Source organism: Myripristis murdjan, chromosome 24, assembly GCF_902150065.1.
Source record: "Myripristis murdjan chromosome 24, fMyrMur1.1, whole genome shotgun sequence".
NCBI lineage: Eukaryota > Metazoa > Chordata > Actinopteri > Holocentriformes > Holocentridae > Myripristis > Myripristis murdjan.
This window is the reverse complement of record NC_044003.1, coordinates 28,955,643-28,971,975: the sequence shown is the minus strand read 5'-3', so window position 1 is coordinate 28,971,975 and position 16,333 is coordinate 28,955,643. Positions and strand designations below refer to the sequence as shown.

General features: G+C 39.2%; 1 protein-coding gene across 1 annotated transcript in view; it reads left to right on the top strand.

Moving 5' to 3' along the window:
• The window catches only part of ift172 (intraflagellar transport 172), a 58,427-nt gene that overhangs the window by 10,124 nt on the left and 31,970 nt on the right, over window positions 1-16,333 (top strand). Inside the window, exons 14-23 of the mRNA XM_030047180.1 lie at window positions 381-466; window positions 2,106-2,218; window positions 6,097-6,264; window positions 8,354-8,490; window positions 9,947-10,054; window positions 11,189-11,273; window positions 11,925-12,017; window positions 12,889-12,966; window positions 13,962-14,210; window positions 16,250-16,328. Coding sequence (XP_029903040.1) covers window positions 381-466; window positions 2,106-2,218; window positions 6,097-6,264; window positions 8,354-8,490; window positions 9,947-10,054; window positions 11,189-11,273; window positions 11,925-12,017; window positions 12,889-12,966; window positions 13,962-14,210; window positions 16,250-16,328 — 1,196 coding nt within the window. The remainder of the gene's footprint in view (window positions 1-380; window positions 467-2,105; window positions 2,219-6,096; window positions 6,265-8,353; window positions 8,491-9,946; window positions 10,055-11,188; window positions 11,274-11,924; window positions 12,018-12,888; window positions 12,967-13,961; window positions 14,211-16,249; window positions 16,329-16,333) is intronic.

Genomic DNA, 16,333 nt, shown 5'->3' with positions numbered 1-16,333 from the left:
AGGCTGAGCAAGAGTTTAACATTGCACTGCCTGTGATAAGTCAGTTACATGAGAGATCAATCCCAATATAATCAAACTGCCAGTCAGTACAGACCTACGCTAATGTATTCAACCTGTCAAAAGTGTCAGGAGTGGAGGTCCCTCTGTCTTGGACTAATAGCTGACTCCTGGTCCGGCTAACAGCTATCAGCATACACTGACTGCTGCTAGCCACTGGCTGGATCCTTCTGCAATAAGGTCATGGGGAGCTTGGGATTTCCAGGGTGATGAGTAGAGGCTGAAGCTGATCATGCTGAGTTTATTTTGAACTGTATTATGTTAACTTGATCAATACCTTTTCCCAGTGGTTTACTAAAGTGTGTATGTGTGTGTGTGTCTAGTGTCCGTCTAAATGAGAGGAAGCAGAGAGGAGCTGAAGACAACAAGAAGCTTGCATATCTGATTGACATAAAGACCATTGCTATTGGTAAGGGCACACACACACACACACACACACACACCTTTTTCCTCTCTTCTTCAGTCTTATCCTTTGTTTTTCTTTTCATTCTGCTCCCATCCAACATAGAGAGCTCTTGGCCTAGCCTGGGCCCACAAGTGTGTGTGTGTGTGTGTGTGTGTGTGCTTGCACGTATGTGTGTGTGTGTGTGTGTGTGTGTGTGTGTGTGTGTGTGTATGTGTTTGTTTGTGTGTGTTTGTGTTTGTAAGTTTCTGTTGAGGCAGGCATATGCCTCTCCCTGAGAGAACGACTTTCAATTTGGATACAACCCCTGGGCTGCTTGATGAGGTGTGTGTGTGTGTGTGTGTGTGTGTGTGTGTGTGTGTGTGTGTGTGTGTACGTGTGTACGTGTGTGTGTGTGTACGTGTGTGTGTGTGTACGTGTGTACGTGTGTACGTGTGTGTGCGTGTGTATGCGTGTGTGTGTGTGTGTGCGTGTGCATGTGCGCACCGAGTCTGAAGTTATGCCCAGTGCTGAGCCCAGCACCATCTGCTGCCATGTGTGTTTGTGTGTGTGTGTTGTGTGAGTGTGTGCATGTATGTGTACCAAGCCACAGCGTAGCCACTTCCTGTACTAATGAAGTCCAGCCCTGTCCGTCTGTCAAGCTATATTGACCAGACTGACTGTGTGTGTGTGTGTGTGTGTGTGTGTGTGTGTGTGTGTGTGTGTGTGTGTGTGTAGGTGTGGGTGTACACCGCTATGCCTCTCTCTTCAGCGGCAGGTGAAAATGAGAGTCACCCTGCATCCAATTTATTTCCTCCCTCTCGAAGGACTGTGCCATGCTGTCCCCTTTGTCTTCTTTTGCTCCCATTACACCATTTGTTCCATCTATCTATCCCTCCTTCTCTCCATCCATTTCTCTCACCCTCCTTCCTCCAACTTCCATGCACCTAAACATCTTACTGGCCATATTATTCCCAGAATATCAAAGAATTTTGAGCAGTGTATTCCAGACAGGGAAAGTCAGGGAATTTGAAAAATTGTCAGTGGAATGCAGAGAATATCAGTGAAGATCTGTGAATTTTACAACTATTAACAAATTTATTGCATTCGGTTTTACGTCCAGCTGGAGTATAAACTCAACTGGAAAAACATTAAAACATGAGGAAGTGAGAATATTGCCCTGCGATGGACTGGCGACCTGTCCAGGGTGTTTCCTTGCCTTCGCCCTATGAGCGCTGGGATAGGCTCCAGCACCCCCCCGCGACCCTAGTGAGATTAAGCGGTTTAGAAGATGAATGAATGAATGAATGAAGTGAGAATATTTTAAACGTCATTGAAATTCTCCAACTTGGGCATGGAGAAGTCATGGAAATTTTGCAGCACTCTCACAGTGGCAACTTTTTATATCTTCCTGCCCTCCTCCAGCCACTTCCTTCTCTCCATGTCTATCCTTTCCCCACTCCTTGCTCCCTGTCAGCCATGTTTTTCTGAACCTGCATGAAGAAGCATAAAATCTTTGAACCAGCCTGTCAGCATCATCAATCTGGAGAAAGTGCTCAGTCTACCTGTGAAATAATGATTTTTCATTTAGTTAATATCTTATTTTCAATAAAAGCCAATAGCAGCCTGATATACTGACAAACTGTTGGTCCCTCCCTCTCTCCAGTGGACCTGGTAGGAGGCCGCAACCTTGGAACCATCAGCCATGATTCCAAGATCGACTGGCTGGAGCTGAACGAGACGGGACGCAAACTTCTGTTCAGAGACAAGAAGATGCGGGTAAGAGTGAAATATAAACACCCTGAGGAAAATATACCCATGGATACTCCTATAAGCTGTTCTGGTGCATTGCAGGAGTTACTTTGTGATGGACTGCATTTTACCTATTAATGTACCCACTCTACTGCAACATCTGTTTTCTTCACTTAGTGATTTCATAAATTTTACCAAATGCCTTTCAACAACTACCCCCAGAGAGGGGTCATCGACTTGTTTCTTCCAATCAAAGCTGCCTTATGGTTCTAAAGGATCTGACACCAAACTTGGTGTTTAATGTGGCGTTTAGATAACTGGACACATTTCAAAGTCCAGTGTAAGTGTGCTGCACATATGCTCATGTGATGTCATGTCTTTTGAATTGTTGAAGTAGGGAAGTTCTGTCACTAAACCAATGAGCCCATAACAGCAAGACACACCACCAAGAGCTCTGTTTTTAACAGTATTAAACCATTTTAGGGTGCTTATTTCCTTTGTATCTGTATTTTCTAATATGTGAGAGGCTTTTAATTTTTATATCACACTGCTGTAAAAAAAGGGCCCTCGTACATTTTTTAAAATATTCATTTGGTACACCTTCCAAAGAGCACTGATTGATAGCTGTCTGCCAGCTGGCAGCCCCTCAAATTTTTGGTCATTTTTAATGATAGAGATTTTGAGCAGGGTGGAAAAGAAAATTCTTGATCCATTACACATAGTATTTGGTTGCTTCCCAAATTTTATCAGTCCCTTTAAAACTGTTTTTTGAAGCTTTTTAAAATTAAATATTAAAATGAAATATCAAACCAAAAGTATGTCCAATTTTCAAGCACCTTATCTAATCCTGGATACCTAAGCTAAATATGAGCACACACACTGATGTGATTTTAGATCTTCTGTGGTGATGGGGTTCCCAACCAAAGGTGCAAATTCACAATTTCTATTCATTTCTAAAAAGGTAATCACAAGTAGAGCAGCTGCCAATGCTGTGATTCTGAGACCTCCTTGTGCTATCACTCATTTGCAGGGATTAGAGAAAAAATAACTACATGAGAGGGTAAAAGTGAAGGTGAGCAATAGAGGTTTTGCACATTAGTTTAAAATATTGGTGCTATAAGCAAAGTGTGTTCACAAACAACCTAAAAAAAAAAAAAAAGCCAAAATCATGTATCATATGGTTTTCCAGTGCTTGAATGAATACATGCTAGCACAGCACAACCACAGTGGTGACAGTTGTGGCGAAAACTGTGAATACGGACATTCTGAGATCTGAGTTTCTGTGAATGCAGCATTAGCCGCAGTTGATCGGTATGGATGTAAACAGAGCAATGTGTTTTTGGAAATGCTGAATACATCAACATTTTAATATTGCCTGGCCTAAAAAAGACCTCACCTGTCCTTTAAAGTCAAACATTTGCTTTAGACATTTTGAAGATCATTGTGTTTGCTTGTTTATTTACTTTTGTGAATTACATGAATTTTTTATTTGCTGATAATTCTTATGGAGGTCAGATTCCCTCTATAAGCCACAAGGGTTTTTTATATCTCAGCTGCACATCTTGCTTCTTTTCTGTTGTTGTTATGTTTTTGCTGCTGTCTAACAAACATGAACACTTAACATTCCCTGTCTGCCTCATTCCCTGGTAAACTACACAATTGCAGGCAAAATGATGAGATTTTAATATACTTGCATACACAAATGCATAATAAAGACATGTGCAACTAGCCAATTAGCTTTCCACTCATTGGGCACAGGTAATGTTTAGCATGGCATTTTGATTTGTTCATTTTGGTGATATGACATTTTCTACCCAGCATAAACATTTAGCACATCTGGGTGCTCATCCCTCCTCAGTTCCTCGTGTGTTCTGGCTATGTTTTCTTTATGAACCTGAGTGTAGAAGTAAATGTTTTTTAAAGCGGATCCTGTTGCCATCCTCTCGTTTTTTTGTCCACCTCATTAGCCAGAAGTAAATAATTTAAAACAGGTGTAAATGTTATTCCAGTGCTGTGATGGGAGTGCTGGCATTCACAGCTCAGTGAGAAGCTGTTTGCAGGGTTGAGAATGGCAGGGAGCTGTTGTCAGTTGTTGCCCCAGGGCCATGAAACAGTTTGATGCTTTAGCCCTTGGGCAAAGACATGGAGAACTCTGGTAATTGGGAATCCCTCAGTGGCTTCTAACTTTTGGCTGCAGTGGGACTTGGTGTAACTCATAATGATGTTTTAACTTTAGCTCCTGTCCAATTGAGATGACTCCTCACATTTTCTTCAGACAGTGGGGCCTCTAGAGTAACGATTACATCTGGGGAATTCCAAGTGTGGAAAAAAAAGTTTGGAATTCTACTTTGTTTCATGGTTTTATGTGCACACAAAACTTTAATGGATGATTATTATTTTGTGTGTGTCTATATATATATATATATATTTATATAATTTTTTTTTAAATGAATTCCAAGACAACATATACCATATGCCCATTAGCCCAAGAACTGGAAAATGTGTCCGTAAAGACAGCTAGAAAATAGCACCCTTCCCAGCCTCATCACCCTTCCCAGTTCAGACAGTGTAAAAATTTCCCAGTGCTTGCACACTTTGAGATTCTCACATATGGTCCTTTCGTATTCAGGCTGTTAATTTAAGCTCAGGATTTTGGGTGTGTCTTTACTTGGCACAGGTTTGACTGGATTAACATTTCATGTAATGTCCTTAACAAAAATTAAATGAGTGAAGCTGTTCTAGCAGTTTTGCTGCCTTAATATTGTCGGGGGGGGGGGACCAATACACTGCATTTGTCTGTTCTATGACTTTAGATGACTTGATAGTTATGGTATATATGTCAATATATTACTTAAATGGGGCTTGCAACACCAGCCTGTTGTTCACAGTTGCACTACAGGCACATCAAATGAGCCCAGTTTCAGTGTTTTTGCGGTGTACCTACTATTTACCTTTTTACTCTCAAAATATAAAAGGAGTGGCACTTGTTTTTATGAGATGGGGTCAGATTTGATAATTAAAATCACCTCTTTGGGTGGATCACCTTGTAGAGCGCGTACCATGCATTAAGGTTAAGTCCTTCCTGCAGTGGCCCAGTTTTAATTTCCAGCTGAAGCCTTTGTATTATGCTATTTTCCTCTCTCTTGCCCTGCCTTTCCTGTCTTTCTCTATCACTACTGAATCAATAAAAATGCCCAAAAAAAAAAAAAAAATCTTTAAAAATTTCACCTCCTTAGTTATGCAAAAAAAACATGATCACACAGTTTTACATACCCTTTCTGCTTGATATATGACTTACCTATGTTTTACTAGCAATATCAAATATTCCCCATATCATGGCTTCTCATCGTGTTGAGAACACATTGGTTGAATTTAACCAATTCAAATATTGTATTTTTTGTAAAATATGCATTCAGCTGGTCTAAGAGAGATCTTTCTTACAGGTTAAATTGGGATTTGTTAAGTTGGTTGTAGAGTGTAGAAAGGTAGATGTTAATAATATAAGCTCATGTTGTGGTGTCTGTGCAGGTTGGGCAGGTGTTCCCTTTGATATTGTGTGACACTCACAATCAAAGTAGATAGCGGGAATGATTAACTTATACATCAGGTAATTGATTAAGATCCTCATCGTGATCTGTGCGTAAGACATTTGGCTGTTTTCCCAGGTGTTTCAATTGGCTCTGTGCTGTAGCATATGGTGCTGATTGGACGTGATGTATTGTTATCTCAAGTAATCTTGGGGCTTCCCATTTGTGCTTGTTGGTCAAGTCCCTGAAGAATGCATGTTGAGAAGAGTCATTCTCTAATTCCTCTGTGATCATGCTATAACTGACCATAAGTGATGATGAAACTAATAATAATGGACGAAATAGTTTAAAGATCTCGCTCTCTTTCCTTCCTCGCAGCTCCATCTGTACGACATAGAGAGCTCTGTGAGGACTGCGCTGCTGAGCTTCTGCTCCTATGTCCAGTGGGTGCCAGGCAGTGATGTGGTGGTTGCCCAGAACAGAGGGAACCTCTGCATCTGGTACAGCATTGACAGCCCTGACACCATCACCATGTTCCCACTCAAGGTCAGATGCCACGTTCTGTGACTGCTGTGTGCTCATCTTTGTATGTGGTTTAATAAATTATGAAATAATATTTTTGTGAAAATTCTCAATAACTAACTTCATTTTAGTACAGCAAATTGCCTCTGGAATGACAATGAAATTACTTTTACTGGCTGGTCAGAGCATGCTGGCCAGGATAGCTATCAATAAAGCTTCTACTGCAGCAGTGCCTGTTAAAGGCTCATCAAATCAAATAAAACTTGCTTATGTAGCACATTTCACCCAGCATTTACAGATCAGTGTACTTTAGAGAAAAAAGCTGCAAGCAACCATTGAAAAGAGAGAATAAAATTCATCCATAAAAATATCATAAAAAGAACCCTAATTAAAAGAATAAATAAATAGAGAATATCCAAATAAAAATATCAATGGCAAAACAAAATGTACAAAAGGTATCATAAAGCTGGATTATGAGATGCTGTGGCGTCTCACTTGGTAGAGCACGTATCACATACCATTGAGGCTAGTCTTTGTTGTAGCAACCTGGGTTTGACTCCAGCCCAGACTTTTTGGTGCATGTCATCCCCTCCCCTTTGGTAGTGTAAACATGGTGAGAGTAGTTAGACAAAGTGATGTCTGGAGGAAGAGAGAGTTTAGAAACTAAGAAGAATACATCAAGTATTAGGTGCTTAGGGAAGCACACTAATTATATTTGCAAATGATTGCCTCAAGAGGTAGAAATACAATAAAGGGCTCATGAAGAAGTCTTGTGGAGATGCCGCAATTCTCTGTGAGATGCAGTGACCTACTGAGATGATAGAATGTCTGTCCTTGAAGATGTACCGATCAAATGACCTGGCTCAGTGAATTGTCTGGTCGCAGTGTCCACTCTGTGTGTAAAAATGACATGGCCTATTTTCATAGCCAGTAAGTATACAGGGCTATCCAGCATTTTTTTTAATCATCTTTTATTTTGTTTTGAAAATCAGTTTGTTCATACTGAGGTTTGGCGCAGAGTAATGTTAACTGCAGTCACATGACGTTGCCTGGGAAGTCTCAAGACCCCTTATTTGGAGGGTTTCCAATTATCAAGGAAGCAGCAAGCCACTTTTCAAATGAGACTGTACCCAGGTGATTTCATTGATTAACACCTTCAAACAAGAGCAACTAATTTGTGAAATCACCATGTAGTGAGTGTTTTTAAGGAAAGCTTGCATCATTATAGCCCACCACGACACATTGTTGGACTGTTTCGTACTGCCACCATGGCAAGGATAAACTTTAAAACAGAAAAATTAATCCTTGTCAATTTTTTTTTACAGGGTCAAATTTAAGGATAGTGAGTATGTCCATGGGTTACTTATAGAAAGGTATAAAAATTTCAAAGTAAATTTATCTGTGCATTTCCATTACAATGATACACAGATGATAGATTAACAGTTATCCTTATAGATGTGAATGGGCCTTTAGAACTTTAATATGACCGGCTTACATAAATTGCTCTAACATCGAACTAAAAATGTACACTAGTTGAAGTTATTTTGAAGTCATTTTGAGATGTTTTTTTATAGCTTTCATTTTTATGGGAACACACACATATTATTTTGCCTACTTGATGCTGTTAGTAGCTAGAAAAGGATAAAGGGAGGACAAAAGACAACCTTGACATGTTTTAATTGGGCTGCAGTCGCGTGTCGTGACAGCTGATTCTGTCTACACTGCAAACGTCAAGTCCACCCGTCAAGTCGAAATGTAAACAAACTGAACTAGATTTATGTGACTTTGGTGACAGCAAAATCAGGAAGTAGTAGCAGAACAGTTTATGTTGTGTGTCAAAAATAGAGACAGTGTTGACCGTTGACACTTTGGGGGAAGACGGCACATCATGTCACTTGCCATGCTTGCAAGCTATTCTAGACAACCCCATTCATTACAGTGAGGGCGTTCTGTTTTCTCGTTGACACTCGCTGACTATGCTTGCTGTTAGGACGAGGTGTAAGGAACTGCTAACTTTCTGTGTTTGGTTTGCCAACATCCCCTGTCTAACAGTTTCCCTGAAATACACCATTCAGCTCTCCAGGTTTAATTTGGTTGTACTTGTCCTCCTCAGGGAGATGTTGTGGACCTGGAAAGGGCCAATGGGAAGACAGATGTGATTGTGACAGAGGGCATCAGCACTGTGACGTACACGTTGGACGAAGGCCTCATCGAGTTTGGTACTGCTGTTGATGATGGGGATTATTTAAGGTAAGTTTAGACCCATATACCAGGCTAGTATATCAGACAAATATTGTCATTTCACTAAAATTCAGATTCACTGTCATCTGTCTCTGGTATGATGGATATGATAGTTTGCTTGATTAAATGTTTATTTTAGAAACTATCAATTACACACCAGTTGTTGGGACTGAATTCATCTAGTCCAAATGTTAGTATTTTAGTGTCCCACATTATCACTGCCAATAGTTTCAAAAGCTTTCTTGCCATTCAGAGACAGGAAGGTAGAACATAGCTATCCATATATAAAGGCAGTCCAGGTTTGGTAACATGATATATGGTGTGTACTGTATAGTTGACTGACATAATTTCATTTCTGGGTCATGAGTCCTTTTTCACAACAAAGCACAAAATCTGCAATTCTACAATGGCGTACTATCGTCATTGTGGGGAGAAACAAATCACACAGCCATGGGAAGGGGCGGGGGTAATATTTGGAGAAAAAATACACCGAATTTTAGAGATTACAATTGTAAATTTTTGAGAAAAATACTTGATATTCTCTGAGATTTAAGTAGTAAATTTACGAGAGAAAACTCAGAAATTCTGAGTTTAAAGTCTTTAATTTATGAGAAAAAACTCAATCAATTCTGATATTATAAAGTCACAATTTACAAGAAAAAAAACTCAGAAAACTAGCTTTTCTTCTACTATGGGATTTAGTGAGAGTTAGAGAATCCTGGTGATTTTAGCCCAGAATCACAATATTATCATCAGCATCTGCACTTTGAAGAGACATTGCTGTGACTTGTGCCTGTTCAGAAGAAAACAACACACTGATACTGAATGCAGAGTAGTATTTGAGGAGGTCATTAGCTGCAGGTATTACACATGGCAAGCAGCAGCGTCTGCAGTGTGTGGTTGATTCAATATTGCAACCTGAAACAATGTGGTTCCTTTATAACTATAAGAGTATAAGAAAGATGAGTATAAGTATTTTCCTGAGTTTTTTTTTTCTCATAAATTTGTGACTTTATAATTTCAGAATTTTCAAGGTTGTTCTCATAAATTTGTGAGTTTTTTTTTTTTTTTTCTCGTAAATTTACCACTTTAATCTCAGAGGATATCCAAGTTTTTTTCTTGTAAATTTATGACTTAAATCTCAAAAATTCTGTGTTTATTTCTCAGAATATCACCTCCTCCCCCGGCTGCATATTTTTTTCCCTCCCTACCGTGACCCTAGAATGTCGTCACAGTGATTTCCTGTAAATTTACCAAAGATGTGATTACAGAGCCACCTCATCTTACTGCCCTATATTTCTATATTTACGGTCATGTTGCAACCACACTTGTCCCATGTACCCTCCTGCAGCTATAACAAAAAACACTTTTCGGATCAACTCTGTTACTCTTTGTTTCTTGCTCTAGGGTTTGTCTTCCTGCCTGACTCAGCTCTCCCTCTTTGTGTTTGTGTGTGTTTGTGTAGAGCTATGGACTTCTTGGAGACTCTGGAGATGTCACCAGAGACCGAGGCCATGTGGAGGACTCTCAGCAAGCTGTCTCTGGAGGCGCACCAGCTACACATCGCCGAAAGGTCAGTAAACGCACACACACACACAAACACAAACACACAACAGAATGAAGAAACAAGTCTAATATACCTATCTATGTATTTATCTTGTTGATGTGGCCTTTTTCTCTATTCTTTTCTTCTTTCTTGACAAATGTTAAGGTTAATGTTAGACTCTTCCTGTGGTGCTCCCTCCTGAAGAAGGATCATCTGTAGGAAAGAGCTCGACTCACAACACATTGCTATGTGTTGTTGGTCCTCTGACCTAATTCTAATGCTAATTTCATCCCTAAACCCAAGTTTACTAGTTTATCAGTTTATTAGGAGCTCCATTAGTTGTTACTTAGGTAACAGCTATGCTTCCTTGGGTCCCAAGTCTTAATGCTAATCCAGCCCCTTGACGTTAGTATCAGCCAAAATGTGCTCAGTTTGGTCTGAACATCAAGCGAGTTCTCAAAAGGACAGAAGACATACACACGCACACATGCAGACACAGAGAGAGAGCGAGAGAGAGAAGTGTCCCTCCCTGACCTCCTACTCCTAACTTAGCTAATCATCAAAGCCAGTTTTAAGAGTTTCCTATCATAAGCATTTTCCCTCTTCCCATCTTTATTTCTCTCTGTGTTTTGAGAAAGTTTTCAAATTTGCATTTTGCGTTATAATTAATAATGCATATGCTGTTCGTTATGCATTGGTTAGATTTGCATAAATCATGCAATCGGGGAAAAAACTGTTTTGTCCGGAGAGGAGAATATTAATGAGGGAGGGAGGGAAGTGATGAAGAGAGTGAGGCAGGAAGAGGGAGATATTTAACTTTTTCTTTCATGACTTGTTCATTAGTCTGATGCAACTGTTCAGAAAGAGTTGGTAATAAAGTTGCCAAATGTTAAGATGTGCCTTTTCATGGCTCAGCACTCAGATCACAGTATATCTCAGTACTAATTATACAAAAGCACTAATTTATTGCTGGTAATTAAGCAAGTAGTCTTCCAGAACTTTGACTGGTCAATAGTTGTTTGGATTTGCTATGCTCTCACTGGACTTTCAGTTTTATTTCTCTCTGTGTTATGAGAAAGCTCTCAAATTTTCATTTTGTATTCTTTCTTTCTTTCTTTCTTTCTTTCTCTGTCTGTCTGTCTGTGTGTCTGTCTTATGCAGATGTTTTGCTGCCCTGTGTGATGTCTGCACAGTTCGCTACCTAAGCCAAACAAGCGATATTGCTGACAGGGTGTCAAAGGAAACGGTATGTTGATTTTCAGATCTTTACGTTGACCAATGCACAGTGCCTATGGGTTTTACTGAATTTTTGAAGTCCATACTGATACTTTGGGATTGAAGCTGCTGTGAATTGATTTTTCATTGTGATATTCAGTATATGTGAATTTGACCATTTTTATGCCCCCAAAAGAACACGTACTTGGTGCTGCACCCAAAGTTCTGTTCTTAGCAAGAAAGAGAAAAGCTTCTGGACCAGCAGTATGACCACAGAACAGTAAAAATATATTTGCTAAAGTTTGCTAACATTAGATAGAGGTGAGGGTTGAATTATTATTGTAATAGCCTAATCATTATAATGTGTCATGACACATTGCATAGTTTGTTTATATTTTGTAATTTATTCTGTATTAAATATGTTTGCATATTTAAGATGATTCAACAGTATAGATTCAACACGATAAACTGTAAATGCTCGCACTGGCATACACAACTGCAGTGGAGCTGTGGCAACACACATAGCAGATAAGTGGAAGCAGTTACTAAAAAAAAATGAGTGTTAAAATGTTAAATTTCTAAATAATTGTTAATTTTTGCCACTGTAGAAATTATAAACGTGTGTGTGTGTGTGTGTGTGTGTGTGTGTGTGTGTGCGCGTGCATGTGTGTGGTCTGGCCAGGGAGAGGATGGGATGAACTTCTATCAAGTCAGAGCCCGTCTGGCCATATTGGATAAGAATTTTAAACTGGCTGAGATGTACTACATGGAGCAGGTTGGTAGCACTATGTTGTCATGAGACAGAGCTAAACTCATATACCTAAACTGATTTCTCCACACTTGCTTAAAAAAAAAAAATCAAACAGATGTGGCATTCAAGTATCTGGCTTCTGACACCAGTGAAAGCAGATTATGTCAATATAAAGAACAACAATTCCCCATACCCAGGTTTTTGGAGAAAATTAAACCACTCTTCTCTTTTCCTATTTCAATTGGAAAGTAGATCCGGCAGGTAGCATGTGCAGTTAAATTCCACATTGTAGGATTGCGCCAGGAAGAAAGAACCTAATAGTACTTACACAAATAACTGCAAGAACACAACATATCATATCATATCATATCATATCATATCATATCTTTACTTGCCTCAGTTCAATCTAAGATGTGCTGCTTAAGCCATTTTTTCAATTCCAAGGTCTAGACTAAAGAGTTAACATTGACTTTTAAGAAACTATACTAGACATGCTAACTTTTTGTAAACTTGCTTTTACTATATAGCTGCTGGTTTTTATTGATTTACCTTATTGTTGAAAAGAACTTTGAAAGCATGTTTTAAAAAGTGCTACTGTACATAAATAAAAAGATAGTATTAAAGTTTCATAGTGATGCAACATATGATTTTTGACTTTATCGTAAAACTAAATATAATAATAATATTAAAAAAAAAAAAAAAACGCCAAGTAGTGGCATTTGAAGAGCTGTAATTAAAACTGGCTAAAGTGATGGAAATCAGCAATTTTGTTGGTTCATATGTAATTTGTTGCACTTTACCATAAATATGTCGTCTGTCACCAAACTCTAGTTCCTTTGGCAGATAGATGGAATGTATTAAGTGTTTTAATCTTATGTTTTTTGTGATCCTGCAGAATGCCGTGGACGAAGCGATAGAGATGTATCAGGGGCTCCATATGTGGGATGAATGCATCGCAGTGGCTGAAGCCAAGGTAATGATGAGCTGAGTTTACACTGCACATCAGTGCAGTTTGGGATTGGCCAGATCTGATTTCATTTCATTGCACTGTATGCTCTATACAAATACTTGTAATTGGTTTGCCTTTGGTGAGTCATGCCTTTTGCACCTTTCATTCACATCTGGTCAACTGATAGAATAAAAGGTGGTTGCTCAAACATTCTGAACCTTTCGGTTTTTGCACGCACACAGCCTTTTTTTTTAACTTTTTTCCATAAATGTGTAATAAACTTGCAAAGTGGGCAGGGTTATTTTATGTAGACAGGATTCCAGAAGTAAAAATTACCATTCTTTTTCTCAGATGACATTACCTGACAGTCCTTACTGAAGAGAAGTCAAAGATACAAGACCTTGTATATAAAAACATAAGAAGCTAAGTCAAGTTAAAGTTCTGCAGTGCACTGCCTCAAGAAACAGCCAGTCTCAAAACTTCAACCACCGATTTGGAATACAATATAATATTACATTATATAATTTATGGCTTTAGCTGCGATCTTCACTGTAGTAACCATCGATGAGGTTCAAGGGTTGTATAATTTTGCATGTCATTTGACATACCGAACTGATGGAAAAACATCAAAATATCTCTCAAAATTGATTTTATTGCTAATTTCACATTTACATTAGTATTTTTAATTCTTTAAATTTGATTATTATATTATAAGATTATGATTATCATTGTTGTTGAAGTAGAACTCAAAATAGAGAAAAACAATGGGGAAGAAACTTCTGGAACCTGCAGCACTACCCACTTCGCAGGTGAATTATGGTTTGCAGGTGTGGAAGAAATATTAACATTAACTGACAAAAATACTGCCAAAAATGCAACACCATATTTCATTATGTAAAACATATAAAATATTGATATTATTGGCAGTATAACCCCCACCCCTCCACACACACACACACACACACACACACACACAAAAAAAACCCCCACAATGATAATAATGATAATAATAATTTCAGGGCCACCCGGAGCTGGACAGCCTGCGTAGGAGCTATCACCGGTGGTTGATGGAGACAGGTCAGGATGAGAAGGCCGGGGAGGTGAGGGAGGCTGAGGGAGATTTCCAGGGTGCCATTAACCTCTACCTGAAGGCTGGGCTTCCAGCTAAGGCTGCTCGCCTCGCCATCAGCCGGCCAGAGGTCACCAACAACAGTGACTCCGTCAGCCGTATTGCTGCTGCTCTCATCAAGGGAGAGTTCTACGAGCGGGTGGGTGGGCTACGTTTTCTCTGATTCTCACATCCTGACATCATCTTTGTGTGTTGCTGTGTATGCCCAGACACATTCTTGCCAACACAATAACTCAAACTAGATTTTGAAGCACCTTGCTGGATAAAGTTTCATATTAATACACACATTTATTTTCTTGAAAATTCTGTTTCTCCTTAAAGGGACCGTCTAGCTGTTGTGTAGGACAGTAGTGGTGCCATCTTCCTCTCATTGTTACTGAGTGCTGGATACTGACTGGATCTGTTAGCCGCCTGCTATTTACCGTAGATGGACTTCCCCCCAGCTAATATTCTTAAAAATAACTGCCTTAATCCACTCAAAGAAGATTTAGCACCACAAGTATTGCAGAAGTAAAATTCACCTTTGATTAACGAGTGCACACTGGCTATAGTTTTGCTATGATTACTGTTCATAATGGTATTTTTGCTGTAATCATCATCTGGAAAGATCCATTAACTTGCTTGATTTTGCCATCATTTGTTTTTTTCATTGAACACATGTACACAGGACAAAAATGACAACTTTGTCCAGAGTACTAAAAGATAGCTGGCAAGTGATGTTGTGGCCAGCTTCTTTTCCTCTATGCCCCTCTATCTCACACAAACTGGCAGGTGCCTGAAAGGAAATCCAAATTTTGAAAAAATCTAAATACATTTTTTCACAACTGGTTTACTGTCACTATAATGCGTTAAGCTAGAGTTCACGTTAAACCACTATGGTGAAGACAAGTGTGTTGACATAGAAATATTTGCTAATTATTACCAATTAGTAGAACAATGGGTTATGTTTAATAAATATCATGGTTCTTGTGGGACATGAGGCAGCTCATATACTGCTTGTATTTTTTTTTAATCTTTCTTATACATTTTTGGGTGCCAAAAGGAAGAAATAGTAAATTCTGGTATAAAAGCAATGTAATGATGAGATGTTGAATGTTGTCACAAAGTACTGACTTTTGAAAACTTCAGTCCAATAATATTGGTATTGCTATTCCAAAAGCCGTACCAGTCGAGCCTGATTCCTTTACCCACTCTCTCACTTTCTGCTCTACTCCTCCTTCTATCTTTAACTCCATCCTCTTTTCATCCTTGCTTACCTTCTCTCCCTCTGCTCATCTTCCTCTCCTCTCCTGACAGGTGTCAGGAGAGGAGAGGTGTCTGTGTTTGAGAGGAACAACGCTTCTTCTTTCTTTCATGTGATTTGTTCTACACTCTTTCTCTCTCACTCCATCTGTTATTTCTGTTTCTCTCTGTCTCTCTCTCCAGCCATCTGTGTGCGAACTCTGTTCTTCTTTCCCTCTAGCCATCTGTGTTTTGTATGACAGAGGTAGAAAAGTGGCTGAGAGAGGGAGAGAGCCAGTTGAGAGTAAAGTTTACTCTGCTGACACCCTGATCATAAAGTGTAGGGTTTGACGGATAGTACTAATATTTTCAACTTTTACTATTTTCATGCCAAAAAGAGGGAAAAAAAGCAGTATTTAGACAAAGGGATACTAAAACTCTTCACTGAAACCTTCTAATGAAATTCGGAAAGTTGGTTGTTTGTCCATTTTGGGACATTCTCCTCTGTTTACTCCATCTGCCATCCCACTTTCTTCCTTTCCGTTTCTGCTCTATTGCATTCTTCCCTCTCCATCCTGCTGAAAAGGAAGAATGGGAAGAATGAGTAAGGAGGATGGAAAAGAAAAGTTTCTCAGATTGTGTAAAGTCCTCACATACTACATGGGAATGACTCTCTGGCCAGAGATTTGATATTAAAAAAACAATACTAACATACATGTACGATTTGTGCTCAGGGATAAGGGGTCAGGGTCTTCACCATATCAAAGGTTATGGCCAATTTTGATTAAAAGACTATTTGTGCTTTTCACCTGATATAGTAGTAAATCACCTGGTGTACTGACTGTTTGAAACTAAATATACATACTCTCAGTCTTGCATGACTCCTGATTGGACACCACTGGTCTGATATATCAGTTTACCCCAGTAAACTGACTTGTCACCAACCCCTTTCTTCAGGCAGGAGATCTGTATGAGAAGATAAGAAACAACCAGAGAGCGCTGGAATGCTACCGCAAAGGAAATGCCTTCAGGAAAGGTATA